The sequence below is a fragment of the Gigantopelta aegis genome, chromosome 13 (assembly GCF_016097555.1).
Source record: "Gigantopelta aegis isolate Gae_Host chromosome 13, Gae_host_genome, whole genome shotgun sequence".
Taxonomy (NCBI): domain Eukaryota; kingdom Metazoa; phylum Mollusca; class Gastropoda; order Neomphalida; family Peltospiridae; genus Gigantopelta; species Gigantopelta aegis.
The window spans coordinates 14,010,263-14,026,003 of NC_054711.1; the positions used below are offsets into that span (position 1 = coordinate 14,010,263).

A 15,741-nucleotide genomic window follows, 5' to 3' on the forward strand; every position below is an offset into this window, starting at 1 on the left:
TTTTGTGTTAAATGAATGAATGAATGAATGAATGAATAAATAAATGGATGTTTAACGATGCCTCCAGAAGAAAAATACACATCGGCTATTGGGTGTCACAAAAGGTAGGTATATAAAAATATTAATGCGTTTACAAAACACAAAAACTAAAATAAAACCCTATACATTTAATGATATTAAAGCAGAGGGTCAAAATCTAAAAAAAAAAAACAACAACAACAAAAACAACCCAACACATTTTATCTTAATCGTTGTCATTATAAAAATCGCTAGATGGGGGACATCACTGACAAACGTAAAGTGACAGTCTTAAAAAATATGACAAAACGCACTTCAGAATGGTATTAAAATATGTCCTATAAAGAACATTTTCTAGAACCCCAGCATATTCACCTCTGCACCATCTACTGGCTGCACTTAACTTTTATACCTATGTCCAAATTACCAAATGTTTGACATCCAATAGCCGATGACTGATTAATGAATGTGCTCTAGTGGTGTAAAATTTTTAACGTTTATACAAGCTACTCCCAGGGCACTATAGATTGGAAATATTTTGAAATGACATCTGAAAGAGGATTTACCTCAGAAATACAAAGATGATGACGGCCACGACAACGACAACCACAGCGGTACCGAAGACACCACCGATAATTGGTCCTGAATGTTCATTAGGTGCAGCAGTTTGTGCAATGCCTGCAATAACACAAATTCGGATGTGCCTCAATATCGTGTCATATATCATTAATATTGGTATCTTATTAATTATGAAAAGAATGAGTATAAAGTTTATTAATATATTATGTGATCAGATATTTAAAGAACAAAAATAGAATATTGAAAAACTTTGTTTTACAAGTTTTAACTACAATAATTGCAAGCATGATTTTAAGTTAGAAATTTACGTAAAACGATTCAACAATAAATGCAGTAACAAATAAATTAAGTGGCTTCGGAACGGGGTGTCTCCCAGTTTGTTCAACTATTGTGTCAAGCGCCTGGAAATGCCATATTTGAACATATGAAATTCAAAATACTCCCATATATCCTAAAACATGTTCGGGCCCTCTGGGCCCTGACATCTGAATTCCATAAGCCTTCACATTGACATTGACTGTCACTCTCCAATACACTGTGTGGGCCCCGATAAATTAATAAATGATTAATAATAATATTATGCAATAATATTATATACACGAAAAACTACTAAATAAATTAAATATATATATATATATAAAAAATTATATGGTATAATATAATCATAATTATTATGTTCCGAGTATTGTGGTATCTCACCTAGAACTTGACTATGTACTTCTTCTTTTTTCTCTCTCTATTTTTTTGTGTAGCAAAGTTTTAATAATAAAGTATATACTACTCAAAAGAATTTAAGGGTCAAAAATTTATAACCAAATAAGTTTCAGAGTGTATTAGATTGATGATGTAAACTACACCAAAAATTTAATTTATTGTTCCATATTTACAAAAAAACACAAATAAACGTCACTGTATACAAGAAAGTCACATGACATGCTGTCAAAGTTGAAGGTTGTCAAACATGTATTATACACATTAGAACATTCGTATAATAGTTTGTGAATCCACCCCTGGCGCGAATACACTCGACACATCGTTGCCTCATGCTGTTGATCAGACGTCTGAAGAACTCTTGGGGAATGGCCTGCCACTCTGCCATAAGAAGTTGACCCAGATCATGAAGGTTGGCCGGAGGGGCATGGTTATCCCGAACTCTCCTGCCTAATTCGTCCCAGGCGTGCTCTGTTGGGGCCAAGTCAGGCGAATATGCTGGCCAATCCATCCTGGCGATACCTTGTTGTCTGAGAAAGTCCGTTACCACCCTGGCGCGGTGGGGTCTGGCATTGTCATCCTGCAGAACTGCCCCGCCGCCAATCTGCTGAAGGCCTGGGAGAACCAACGGCCGGATAATCTCATTCAGATAGCGGATTCCATTCAGATTGCCATCCACCACATAGAGGGGGGTCCTGTGGTGGATAGAGATGCCGCCCCACACCATGACGCTGCCACCACCGAACCGGTGACGTTGTCTAACGTTAACGTCAGCGAAGCGCTCCCCAGGACGTCTGTAGAAACGAACCCGACCGTCGTTGAACTGGAGACTAAACCTGGACTCATCAGTGAACATCACTCGACCCCACTGAACACGTTGCCACCGCAGATGAAGTGTGTGCACCAGTGACGTCTGGCCGTTCTGTGACGTGGTAGGAGTGGTGGTCGAACAGCCTGGCGACGGCAGCGTAGATTATTGGCTCTCAGACGATTGCGTATGGTTTGATCAGACACTCGAGTTCCAGTCGCAGTCCGCAGATTGTCACGTAATCGGCGTGCAGTGGTTGTGCGTTGACGTAGAGCCATATTGGTGATGTAGCGGTCCTCTCTATTTGTAGTGCTTCGGGGTCTTCCCGAACGTGGACGATTTCGAACAGAATTCGTTGCTTGGTACCGTTGCCACAGTCGGCCAACGACACTCTGACTGACACCAAGTCTCAGAGCAACATTTCTTTGCGTATTGCCATCCTGAAGCCAAGCAATAGCCCTTCCTCGATCTTCGATAGTCAGTTGACGTCGTACCATTGTCGAATTTGGAGTGTGCACCGTACGCGAACGCAAGCTCCAATTATACGGAAATTCAGCATTGGGAACATGGAATACACATGCAAAGCGTGCAAATGAAGCGCTTTGTGAAAAAGCAAGTTATGGGCACTTAGCAGACTTTTCGCTTTCGCCCTAATTTACGTGCAAATGTAAGCATGTTTTCGCCATTAGAACTAGTCGACAGAGTCAATGACAGTGGATTTTAATTCATTTATGGGTTGCTTAGACCCACTTTCGTCAAAATGGAACAATACCATGCGTGACATTATGGTCTAGCTAATATAATTGACATTCAGAAAATAATGTCGAAAATATCGTCTGACCCTTAAATTCTTTTGAGTAGTATATATGAGACATCTGGTTACAACAAATAAAATAAGAATAATATTAAAAATAACATAACAACAGTACTGTAGCAAAGTTTTAATAATAAGGTATCAGTGTCGTTCAGTACCGATAAACAAACGTATTGTATCGACATTCTGTAGACATAGAAGCTGTAATCCAGTCATATGTAATGGGCGTTTTACCATAGTGGAAAGTGAAATAATGAAATTCTGTGCTGTTGTTTACATGCTTGTTATGTCTATTTAAAAACACTCGAATAATAATTATATTAGTGTATACTATGACATATCAAGTAATTTGATGATGTTGCTGTAAATTATGTGTTGGTGTTAACTATTACTATTAAGTCTATAACATGTTTCACTCATTACAAGCTTTAAAAAAAACAAAAACAAAAACAAACAAACAAAAACACAAAAAAACGGCATGGCACATACTAGTGATACAATCTGGTAACTCCCAGCCTTTCAAGCAGCCACTTTCACATGTTCCATTATATCTGTCGCAAGTCGAGTTGCCAGCACATTCCCTCTCCTCACAAGACATATTGCAGTTGTAACTGTATTTTCCAGACGGACACACTGAAAACAGGAAAGAATGAAAAGGAATCTGTTTAATGATGCATCTATGTATTTTACACCCACTGCTTTGTAATGAGTATTTAGACTCTTTCTTCGATGATAACGAGAGAAACCTAATGCATCTGGGCAACATTCTGTCCCAAACCCTCATAAAACAAACAAACAAAAAACCTAAAAAAACCCAAACCCACAAAGAAACAAAAACCAAGTAAAACATTCATCAAATCATACACAATGTCCTGTGTTTTAAGGTAACATAGTCATAAATAATCATTTGGGTAATGTAGTGTGTATAAATATAATATGCCAACATAACATACCTACCGTATATAGATGTTGGCACAGCAAATACGAAGTTATACACGCTGTTGATATGCGTAGTGTGTGTAATATCTTGAATACATACTCGATGTACAATCTACTGATATGCATAACGTGTGTAATATTTTGAATACATACTCATGGTAAACTCTGCTGGCATCATATGTCTTATAGGGAGCCCAGAGCTTAGGCCTAATTTTGATGAATTAAGTCTTTTAATTTAAAAACATAATCCTCTTGCAGTGTGTCTTCGGGAAACTTTCTTGAAGGACACTTATCATATTACCATGAGAGGATTTAACCTCTATCATACGTTTCATGAAACTGAAAATAGAGCATCTGGGGGTGTTTCCATTCTTGTTAATGCAAATATTCCTCAGAGTATAGTAGCATTAACTACAAATTTACAAGCTGTGGCTGTAAAGGTCATGGCTCATAAAACTATATCTCTGTGTTCAGTTTATTTACCTCCTCGGAACCATTTTAATTTCTAGAGATCTTCAAGATCTCCTTAACCAGCTCCCTACTCCCTCTATTATTATGGGAGATTTTAATGGTCACCACACTTTGTGGGGATGTGAGGATGTAAATATTAGAGGTAAACAGTTGGAAGACTTAATTCTCAAAAATGACTTGCTTTTATTTAATGATAAAAGTCATACATATTTCATTCTGCAAGTGGTTCTTTCACTTCTATAGATTTAACCCTTTGTAGTCCTTCACTTTTTCTTGATTTTCCTGGAAAGTTGGTTCAGACCTTTGTGGCAGTGACCACTTTCCCATTATTTTGGAGAATGATGGACCTCCATCGCTTGAAAGTGTTCAAAGGTGGAAGTTAGCGAGGGCAAATTTGGGTCATTTTCAGCATCTGTGCAGCACTCGACTGCAACAATTTGCTATTACTGATGCTGATGATCCCATGCCTTTGTTCACTTCCATCTTGAAGGATATTGCAGATGAAACTATTCCTAAGACTTCGGCAGTGCCAAAGTATTTCAATAAACCATGGTTTAATGATACGTGCAAAGATGCATTCAAAGAGCGAAACAGGCTCCTTGAGAGGTTCAAACGTGAACCTACTGGGGATAACCTGGATGCATTTCGTATTGCTAGGGCTAAGGCTCGCAGAGAGATTAGACAGAGTAAGAAATCATCTTGGAGAACTTTTGTCTTCAAGTTGAATTCACAAACATCAGTGAAATCTGTCTGGAATAGGATCCGTAAAATCAAAGGTAAAGAATCCAGTAATACAGTTCATCATTTGTTTGTCAATGATACGGATGTCACGTCTCATCGTGATATTGCCAATGCCTTGGCTGACAACTTTTCTCATAACTAATCTTCTGCTTTCAGTGCAGATGCTTTTACATCTGTTAGAACTAAAGCTGAAAAGCAGTCCATTAATTTTTCATCTGAAAATGCTGAAGTGTACAACAGGCGTTTCTCTATGGAGGAATTGCAGGATGCTCTTCGTCGAGCCCATGATACTTCAGTAGGACCAGATGAAATTCATTATCAGTTATTAAAACATTTACCTGAATCATCTTTGATGGTTCTTTTGAATAGTTTTAATAACATCTGGATTTCTGGAGACTTTCCTTCTGATTGGAGGAAAGCTATTATCATTCCTATTCCCAAGCCTGGTAAGGATCCTACCAATCCTACTAGTTATCGCCCTATCGCTTTGACAAGTTGCATTTGTAAAACCATGGAACGAATGATCAATCGTAGACTTGTCTGGTGTCTTGAATCCCACAAATTGCTTACTAACGTGCAATGTGGGTTCAGATCTAGACGTAGCACGGTAGATCTTCTTATTAGATTTGAATCGTTTTGTAGGGAAGCTTTCATCCATAATCAGCACTTAGTTTCAGTGTTTTTTGATTTGGAGAAAGCTTACGATACCACGTGGAAGTATGGGATTTGAAACGACCTCCATGGCATAGGCCTTAGAGGTCGACTTCCTGTTTTTATTTCACCATTTTTAAAAGATACATCTTTTAAAGTCCGGATGGGGTCAACTTTGTTTGACATTCACCCACAGGAGATGGGTGTGCCTCAAGGTAGTATCCTGTCTGTAACTTTATTTTCTGTGAAGATTAACATCATCACCCAGTGTTTAACACCTGATGTGGATTGCTCGTTATATGTCGATGATTTTCAGATTTGCTATAGATCGTTCAATATGAGTATCATTGAACGTAAGTTGCAGCTCTGTTTGAATAAACTTCATCAATAGGCAACTGACAACGACTTTAGATTCTCACAGTCAAAAACGGTTTGTATGCATATCTGTCAGAAACGAGGTCTCCGCTAAGATCCACAGTTGTTTTTGGACACAAATCCAATTCCAGTTGTGGAGGAGACTAAATTTCTGGGGGTTATATTTGACAGGAAACTATCTTTTGTGCCACATCTTAAATATGTTAAAAAGAAGGGCTTAAAAGCTCTCAATATTTTAAAATTTATTGGTAATACGGAATGGGGAGCAGACCGCAACGTTATGCTCCGTCTGTATAGATATCTTGTGAGGTCAAAACAAGATTATGGATGCATTGTGTATGGGTCGGCACGCAAGTCTTACTTGCAAATGCTAGATCCTATACACAATCAGGGACTGAGGCTATGTCTTGGTGCGTTTAGAACATCTCCTGTAGAGAGCTTGTACGTTGATGCACACGAACCTTGTTTGGGTGCTAGACATGCCAAGCTCTCTCTGCAGTATGCCACCAAGATTAACTCTTTACCAACACATCCTACACATGACGCAGTGTTTGACAGCAACTATATGAAGTTGTTTGATGCAAGGCCAAATGCTATTTGTACATTTGGTCTTCGCATTAAGCATTTTGTTTTTTATAGCTTTCCAACATTGATTTAACTGACACTTTGGAAACGCCTTCATATTTTGTTTTACCACCATGGAGTATTACACCACCTAAAATTGTGTTTGATCTGGAGAAAGATCGTACAGATGCTGTAGTTTATAAACAATTGTTCATGGAAATTCAAGACAGGTACCGTGACTGCATTCCTGTGTAATGGGACTTCTGTGGTTTGTGCTACAGTTTTTCCATCAGACAGTATCATTTCCATGAGACTGCCTGACTCGGCATCAATATTTAGTGCTGAAGTTTGGGCAGTCATTAAAGCCTTGGAAGAAATAAAGGATTCAATAGCATCCAAATTTATTATTTTATGGACTCACTTTCGTGTCTCCAAGCTTTACGTAATATGAAGCTGGACCATCCCTTAATTGGGATGGTGATACGAAAGTGTGTCTTTTTATCTATTGCCAATAAAATTATTGTATTTTGCTGGGTGCCCAGCCATGTTGGCATCAGGGGTAATGAAAAGGCAGATTCAGCTGGCAAGTCTGCTTTGGATTTGCCTTATGCCAGGGTTGGTGTGCCTTATACTGATTTTAAAAATAATATCAACAAATTTATCTTTTCGACTTGGCAACATGAGTGGGACGGTGCTGGTTGCGAACAAGCTTCATTCTAGCAAGCCTGTCTTGGGAGAGTGGCAGTCCTCCTATAGACAGTGGAGGAAGGATGAGGTAGTCTTGTGTCGTGCCCGCATCGGTCATACATATTTGACCCATTCATTTATTTTGAACAAGAATCCTCCACCTCAGTGTGAGCACTGTCAGTGTACTCTGACTGTGCGCCACATTTTGGTGAAGTGTAAGCAATTGTCAGCAACTCGAAAAGATTTATTTGGACAAAGAAATGTGATGGAATCATTTCAATTCCATCCAGGAATTATTTTACAATTTTTACGTGACACTGAGTTTTATTCTAAATTTTAATTATATCTATCTGTGATATTTGTATTTTTACACAGTCCTTTACACTGTGTTTTTATTTAACTGTTGATTTTTTATATTCATGTTGATCATCACATTGGTTTGCATTTACCATAGTTTGACACCCAATAGCCGATGTATTTTTCGTGTTGGGGTGTCGTTAAACATTCATTCATTCATTCATTATAGGGGGCCCACGGTCTAATATTGAATACATACTCGCTGTACAATCTTCACTCTGATATCCTCGATCACAGCCATTATCACTTTTCCCAGTTACGTGATCACAAGACGAGGTTCCAAAACATTTTCGCTTACTGCAAATGTTTGCACACTGCAAACCATATGTAAAGTTTGCACATTCTGAAAAAAAGTAATAAACACAGACCTCTTGTGATAATGTGAATAATTGAAACTATTCTGGATTTGTAACCAGCAAGATAGACATCAAATTAGTCTACTCAAATGTAATACACCTGACTGGAAAAATACAACAACCCCCCCCCCCAAAAAAAAAAAAAAAAAAACCCTACAAACAAAAAAAAAAAAAAAAAAAACAAAAAACAACCACCAACACCCCCCCCCCCCCCCCCCCCCCCCCCACACACACACACAACAAACAAACAACAACATGTATAAAACATCTTATAAAATATTATATTAATATAATAATTTTGGATTAACTTTAAGCCAGTTATGTTGATGTGTATTTTATTGTTGGAAAATAAATTTATATTTACGAAAGTATAGTATGTCAGAACCTATATTAAACCATTACACACATTATGATTACCGTAACATATTGGAAGGGAAAGAAAATATAATTTTAATAACCAAAAGTGTTATCTTCACAACCTCTTTACATTCTGGGGATAATCTATACTGAGTGGCATAAACAACGATATTGGTATTTCACTGAATAATCTCTTAAAGAAATGCCAAATTATATATATTAAGCATGTGGACAAATGATATATTGGTAAAAACTGTAACTGAAAGAGGATTTTGTTCAAATCAGAAAAATGGAATAAAATGAGTTTTCAGCAAAAAGCACAACCTGGGTCTTTATTACAACACAACATTGAATATGTAATTTGTTTTGCATGTGCATTACCTGCTCTCGTCACAATATAAAAGCAATCATCTTTGTGTGTTTTATGTCTTCTGTTTTTAACATGTCTCGGTAAGCAATGTAAAACAATTGCTGTTTTATTGAGAAACCAAAAAAAAAAAAAGAAAAAAAAAGTTTATTTATTTGTTTAAAACAACATTTTATGAAGAAAAAAAAATCCAATTTAAACAGTATCTTCTTTCAATTACAATTATTACCAATATGCCATTTGTCTGCATGCCAATATAGATGACATAATATTCTATAAGAAAATATCAGCAAAATGTCCATTGCATTATTTATGGCTCTTAGTATATTTCATACAACCTATACTCTTTCCCACAGGGAACGCCCTTTTCATACTATTGAATTTACTACAAGTCATTTATATCTGAGCCTATTGTTTTCCAATTTGTACTAAAAAAAATATTTTTGTTTTGTTATTTCCATACGCCTTTAGTTTTCTTCTTACGAGAAACCAAACAAATTATTTACAAAAAATTATTCTTGTAGGAGGGTGGGACGGCTTACAGACTAAGATTGTCTCCATTATTGACCTAGGTCACGCTCAGTGGATCTCGATAAACATAATTTAAATGTTGCTTTCCATTTAACCAATAGGCAATCGTGTAAATCGTGAATGAAGAAATGTCAGACTTGGATTCATCAGAAGGGCGTTAGGAGTGTTACACCGTTTCTGCAAAAATTCAAAGTGCCCCACGATGGCAGTAGAGATTATCCTGAACACAGAACGGTTGTATCATCCTTGGAAGTGATAGTCCACCTACAGATAAAACACATCCAAGTGTTTTGTGGTAGCTGTCACGGTCTTGTGAAAACATTATCTTTGACTTCGGTGCAGGAGTTATACAATTTCCAGTAGGGGATCTCCTTGGGATGGCTGTTCTCCTGTGGGCAGGATACTAGATGGAGATTTATGGAATCAACCGCTAATTTGCCAAAAGTCCATTCGAATCTGCATTGTGCGGATAAACGGCCCTGGTCATGAGTTACGGCGTTGTCGTTCAGATTTGGCATATATATGAATTGTGACTATGCCTGTGGTAACGTTTTGTCTTCTTTTTTTAGGATGTAGAGGCCTAATGAAGTTTTTTTTTTTTTACTGCAAAGGATCTAATATCTTGTCAGTCGTATGCTTTTGGAGGAACACTGCCGTTTTTTAGTGAATGTTGGTGTACTTTGGAATACTGTGGGTGTCCTTTTGATTGAGAACATTGCAAAAAAAAACAACAACCATACAAACAAAACAAATATTGTAGCCAACTTAGTTAAATAGTTACTCGATCACAGAATGAAACCAGCTATGTTAAGTGCAAGTACGTTCTAGTTTTAATCTGGGCGAGTGTAATTTTTGTAGATAAAAATAATATAGTTGGTCAGATAGGCTAATCATCATTGTGTTTGATACCATATGAATGAATCCTTTACTGCGTTTAAAACAACATTATCTCTGTACAGAATATTTTAACAGATTTAGACTACATCTTACCCTTTGTACAGTCTGGTTTCTTCCATCCTGCTGTACACCCGTTATCACATCGTCCAGTCACTTTGTTACATGACGACTTACCACGTGATTCATCACAATGTCGTTTGAAGCAAGATTTTGCACACAGAGGACCATAGTGATCAGAATCACACTCTGAAAACGCAAGACTACAAAATAACGACTTTGATTCATACGGGTGTTTTTGTCTGTAAACATTGTTTTATGTTACATTAAAGCACATTATGCCTGCCATCTTGTTTAGAACAAAGGAAATGCGTAAATATAAATGCTGAATAGCTTATAATAAGGTAAAATGAAGTGGATACAACTGGTTGAAATTCGATGGTGATCTGTTTGCATAGTTGTTCTCACCAACACCTGTTTATATTCTAAATAACGATCGACGATGTGTATGGCTAATGTCTATTTATATCCATAATTATGTACTTCTGTGATATGCTCATAATGAGTGATACAGCATCGTAGGCTAAAACATAATTCATAAAACAGTCATTTACCTTTCCTTTCCAGACACGTCATACAATATTAAACTGGGTACACTATAAAGTGAATTGTTTTTTGTTTAATTTCCAAAATTCACTCACACCACCCTATCTCTCTCTCATATTGATATTAATCTTTCATATAGCATTCACTACATAATTGTGTTAATAGTTACTACAGTTTTAGGTGCACAAGTATTTTATATCTTTAGTCTGTAGAAATGCCTTGTGCTTTAAAAATGATGTTCTTCCGGTCCAGTTTGGTTTACAGCATGCCAGTGTATTATCCAGTGACATAGTTGCACTTTCCATCTACATAATTACACGGTCCATCATGACAGTGACAGAATTGAGCGCAAACCTTACCGAAGAAAGCCATGATCACACGCTAAACAAAACAGTTAACAAAGATTCAAGTTCAAGATTAATCATCATTCTAGACAAAAATTCGGAATAGCTGTTAATGACGAAAGGTCACCTGTAGACAATGTCATTGAATCACCTGTCATATAAAGGGAGTGGCAAAAAGTGCAGATTTCAAAATATTCGTTTTGGAATTTGAAACGTTTCTCTTGTATTTCTTTAAGTCATTCACTTTAGGAAGTAAATTAATATAGTTGTTTTAGGAGACAGGAGCTGTATTAATACCATGCATAACAAAATCCTTAATTAACCCATTTTGACTAAGACGAGTTTAAATAGTATCGGACATTGATAGAAATCAACGGTGCCAACTTAACAGAAGCAAAGCAACATTGTAACAACAGTATATAAGGGAACTTTGATTAACCAATGTTTGTTTTCATAACTAATAAACACGTTTGAAATCTAGATCAACTAACTACTTCTCTGATTAATCCTTTGTTTTCTATAGGGTCATAGTTTTGGTGTCAGATGGAAATTATATGTTGGTGTCAGATGGAAATGAAATTTCATACATTTCATTAGTTTAATTTTAATGAACACATTATACCACACCTATACATGTATTTTAAAGCACATTATTCATCATTATATTTATTAAGAAATGACAGTCATGACTTTTAAAGGGGCATTCCTGAGTTTTCAGACATTTGAACATATGCCCTGTGCTAAAAAGGCTTTTAGTGAATAAAAGTTGATATTGATTACATTTTCTTTCTTAGAATATTAATGTGTTTCTGGTGTTCATAATGTTTATAATAGCTTAAACAGGAGTTTGCTTTTACATGTACATAATTATTAATGGCAAAGTCTAGTTTGAGCTGCTAATTTGAATGTTTGGGTCTGGTGTTGACCACTTTTGAAAATGCCCATAAGACCAGCTTACAACCAGGCTGAAGGTTATTTCTTTAAATAATAAAAAGTAGTTTAGGTTTTGTAGTGAACAATATTATCAATGTGGCTGTGGTTAAAAATTTGTTTAATTGATAATCAAATGGAGAACATTCCTTGCATTATTTCAAATACTATCTCTGTATGTAGAGGATATTACAGTTGGTCTACCAGTGATGTAGTAGTTGAGTCATCGGACTTCAAGGTGGAAGACACTGGGTTAGCATCAATTTACCGGCTTCTACTAACAACTAATCACTAACCACTAACTCATTATCCTGGACAAACAGCTCATGTAACTGAGGTATGTGGACAGCGTGCTTGAATTTTAGCTGGATATAAGGATGAAGGTAATTACAAACAAACAATTTATCTTACCTTGTGTACCTTTCTTAATGAAAAGTATTATCAATGTGGCTGTGGTTAAAGATTTGTTTAATTGATAATCAAATCGAGAACATTCCTTGCATTATTTCAAACATTATCTCTGTATGTAGAGGATATTACAGTTGGTCTACCGGTGATGTAGTGGTTGAGTCATCGGACTTAAAGGTGGAAGACACTGGGTTAGCATCAATTTACCAGCTTCTACTAACAACTAATCATTAACCACTAACTCATTGTCCTGGACAAACAGCTCATGTAGCTGAGATGTGTGGACAGCGTGCTTGAACTTTAGCTGGAAATAAGAATGAAGGTAATTACAAGCAAACAATTTATCTTACCTTTTGTACAGTCTGGTTCCTTCCATCCTGCTGCACACCCGTTATCACATCGTCCAGTTTGTTTATCACATGATGATTTGCCATGAGATTCATCACAGTGTCTGCTGTTGCAAGATTTTCCACACGAAAGACCATAGCGACCATAATCACACTCTGAAAATATGCAAGTGAGCACTCATGACTCACTGTCCACGTGCTAACACCAGATGTTAGCAAATATTAAGCTTGGGCTGCCTCACTGGCAGAACCAACATTGGAAATAACTGTTAATGACGAAAGGTCACCTGTAGACAGTATGCCGTTGATATCTCTGTTATCTAAAGGTCATAACTAGACTGTGTTATTTCTTTAAATAAAAAAGTAGTTTAGCTTTATTTTGTGTTTTTTGTGGGGTTTTTGTGAAAAAATATAATATGGCTGTGGTTAATGACCTTTTTAATTGATAATCAACTCGTGAAAATTTCTTGAAACTATTTAAAATATCATCTCTGTATGTAGAGCATGTTGTTCGATCGACCTCGGGTGGGGCGAGGGGATGGGGTGGTGGTGGTATTGGTTAAACCATCGGACTTAAAGGAATTCTTAAGCTAGGCATTTGGACTGGTATGTATATTCAACGATATCTAATGCACATTATTGCTTAATATCAACACGTATAATCTTATAATTAATTCATAAAATGGTTAAATGTGACAGCTATTATATATAACGGGCATAGCCATTTTGTACCATCCCAGTGAATACGCCCTCTGGCGAGCCAGTGGTTACGTAATACTTAACGTGTCACGTCAGGAATTAGTCTTAGAACTGAAGAAACATGCGTAGTTGATTTTTACGGATGCATCGCAATGTTATGTAATAATATCCATGCCAGCAATAAATATATATTATTGTTCAATACAAAATAAACCACCATTGTATATTATGTTTTGTCCATACATTAACACACGGACTGAAATGATAATTGGAGTGTTTTCTTAGTTAATTGTTTTTTTCTTTTCGTGGTCTGTACATGTCATTCCTGATTAGCAGGTGTCTATTTGGAAAGTAACCAAGTCACGGTAATTAAATACGCTGTCTAGACACCAAAAGTGGACGTTTTTGCTCCAAGGGGCCCAGTGGTACAGCGCTCGCTCAAGGCGCGGTCGGTCTGGGATCGATCCCCGTCGGTGGGCCCATTGGGCTATTTTCTCGTTCCTGCCAGTGCACCACGACTGGTATATCAAAGGCCGTGGTATGTACTACCCTGTCTGTGGGATGGTGCATATAAAAAATCCCTTGATGCTAATCGAAAAGAGTAGCCCATGAAGTGTGGTCCATAACCATATGTCTGACGCCATATAATCATAAATACAATGTGTTGAGTGCGTCGTTAAATAAAACAATATCTTCATCTTTTTTTTTGGTTTTGCTTCAACGTACCCTACCAATAGGCCTAATAATGTGCATTTTTTCTTTGGATTTTTTAAGACACAAACATACCATAACAGTTTATTAAACTATCAAGTCATTTATGTTGTTTTACAAGTCAGGTTGATAAATTGAAGCGCCTTATCGTAAATTAGAGCGTTTGTTTACACTGTGCGTACACGAGTTGGTCGGAGCTGACGTCACTTCGTCCCAAGCTATAGTACCGGACGCCACAAAAATGAAACAAAATGGCTGCTCCCAGTTAGCAGGAATAATCCCGGTTTTCTTATTAACTCTAACATTACGCATTTTTCATTTGTTAATGTGTCAGTATGTGTTGGTGGTCGTGGTATGCATCTTTCCAACACATAAGACTCTTGTTTGAGTTGACCCTCCCTTTAAGGCAGGTAAATACTGACTGGGTTTGCATCACTTTTGCAGCTCCCACTAAGAACTAATCACAACTAGCCACTAACACACTGTCCTGAACAGACAGCCCAGCTAGCTGAGGTGTGTGCCGAAGACAGCGTGCTTGAACCTTATTGGATATAAACAAGAAAGTAATTATAAACAACCAAACGAACAGACAGTAACGGTCTTACCCTGTGTACAGTCTGGTCCCTTCCATCCTGCTGAACATCCATCGACACAAAGTCCACTTTTCCTATCACATGATGATTTACCACGTGATTCATCACAGTGTCTTCCGTAACAAGGCTTTCCACATAGGGGACCATAATGTTTAGAATCACATTCTGAAAATGCAGAACTACGAAATGAATTATTAAAATTTTGTTTTATATCGTTTCTACTCTTTATCATTCATTATAAAACGACCCATTACCTTTCCTTCCCAGAAACGCCATAGTGACTTGATTAGCATATCAAAGACCGTGGTGTGTGCTATCATGTCTGTTGGATAGTGCGCATAAAATATCTATTGCTACTAATGGAAACAGGTAGCAGGCTTCCTCTCTAAGACTATAAGTCGAAATTACCCAATGGCCGATGATTAATAAATCAATGTGTTCTGGTGGTGTCGTTAAACAAAACAAACTCTAACCTTATTTGTAGCTAATTGGTAAGCAGGATTTAGTTCAGTCAGTAAAGTATATTCCTAATGTGTTTGCGTCATATGACCTAACCACCCCGGATGACCCATTCTCTATTTGGAATTTTCCCATCCAAACTAGTGCCACATGACTAGTACATCAAAAGCGTGGTAGTAGTAACAAGGCCTGTTTGGGGTCATGATGTACTTTCCCGTGACCTTGACATCGACATACTTGGGACAGGTGCGTTTCCGCCCATGACGCTGATCTAGTTCCTCCAGACCTACTTTGGCATTGGACTGACCCTGACCGATTTTGGTATCCTGTTCCAGGTTGACCCTGACATATTGTAGACCCCAACCTGTTATGGCCTTGGCCTATTTGGACATATCATAAGTTATAAAAAGGGGCATTTTTAGTA

At 37.2% G+C, this 15,741-nt stretch overlaps 1 protein-coding gene across 1 annotated transcript in view; it reads right to left on the reverse strand.

Annotated features, from left to right (window-relative positions):
• LOC121387154 (receptor-type tyrosine-protein phosphatase mu-like) overlaps positions 1-15,741 on the reverse strand; it is a 67,285-nt gene that overhangs the window by 37,966 nt on the left and 13,578 nt on the right. The window contains exons 5-10 of the mRNA XM_041518180.1: positions 14,871-15,023; positions 12,859-13,011; positions 10,317-10,469; positions 7,915-8,058; positions 3,420-3,563; positions 585-696 (exon numbers count right to left, since the gene is read on the reverse strand). Of these exons, the coding sequence (XP_041374114.1) occupies positions 585-696; positions 3,420-3,563; positions 7,915-8,058; positions 10,317-10,469; positions 12,859-13,011; positions 14,871-15,023 (859 nt within the window). The remainder of the gene's footprint in view (positions 1-584; positions 697-3,419; positions 3,564-7,914; positions 8,059-10,316; positions 10,470-12,858; positions 13,012-14,870; positions 15,024-15,741) is intronic.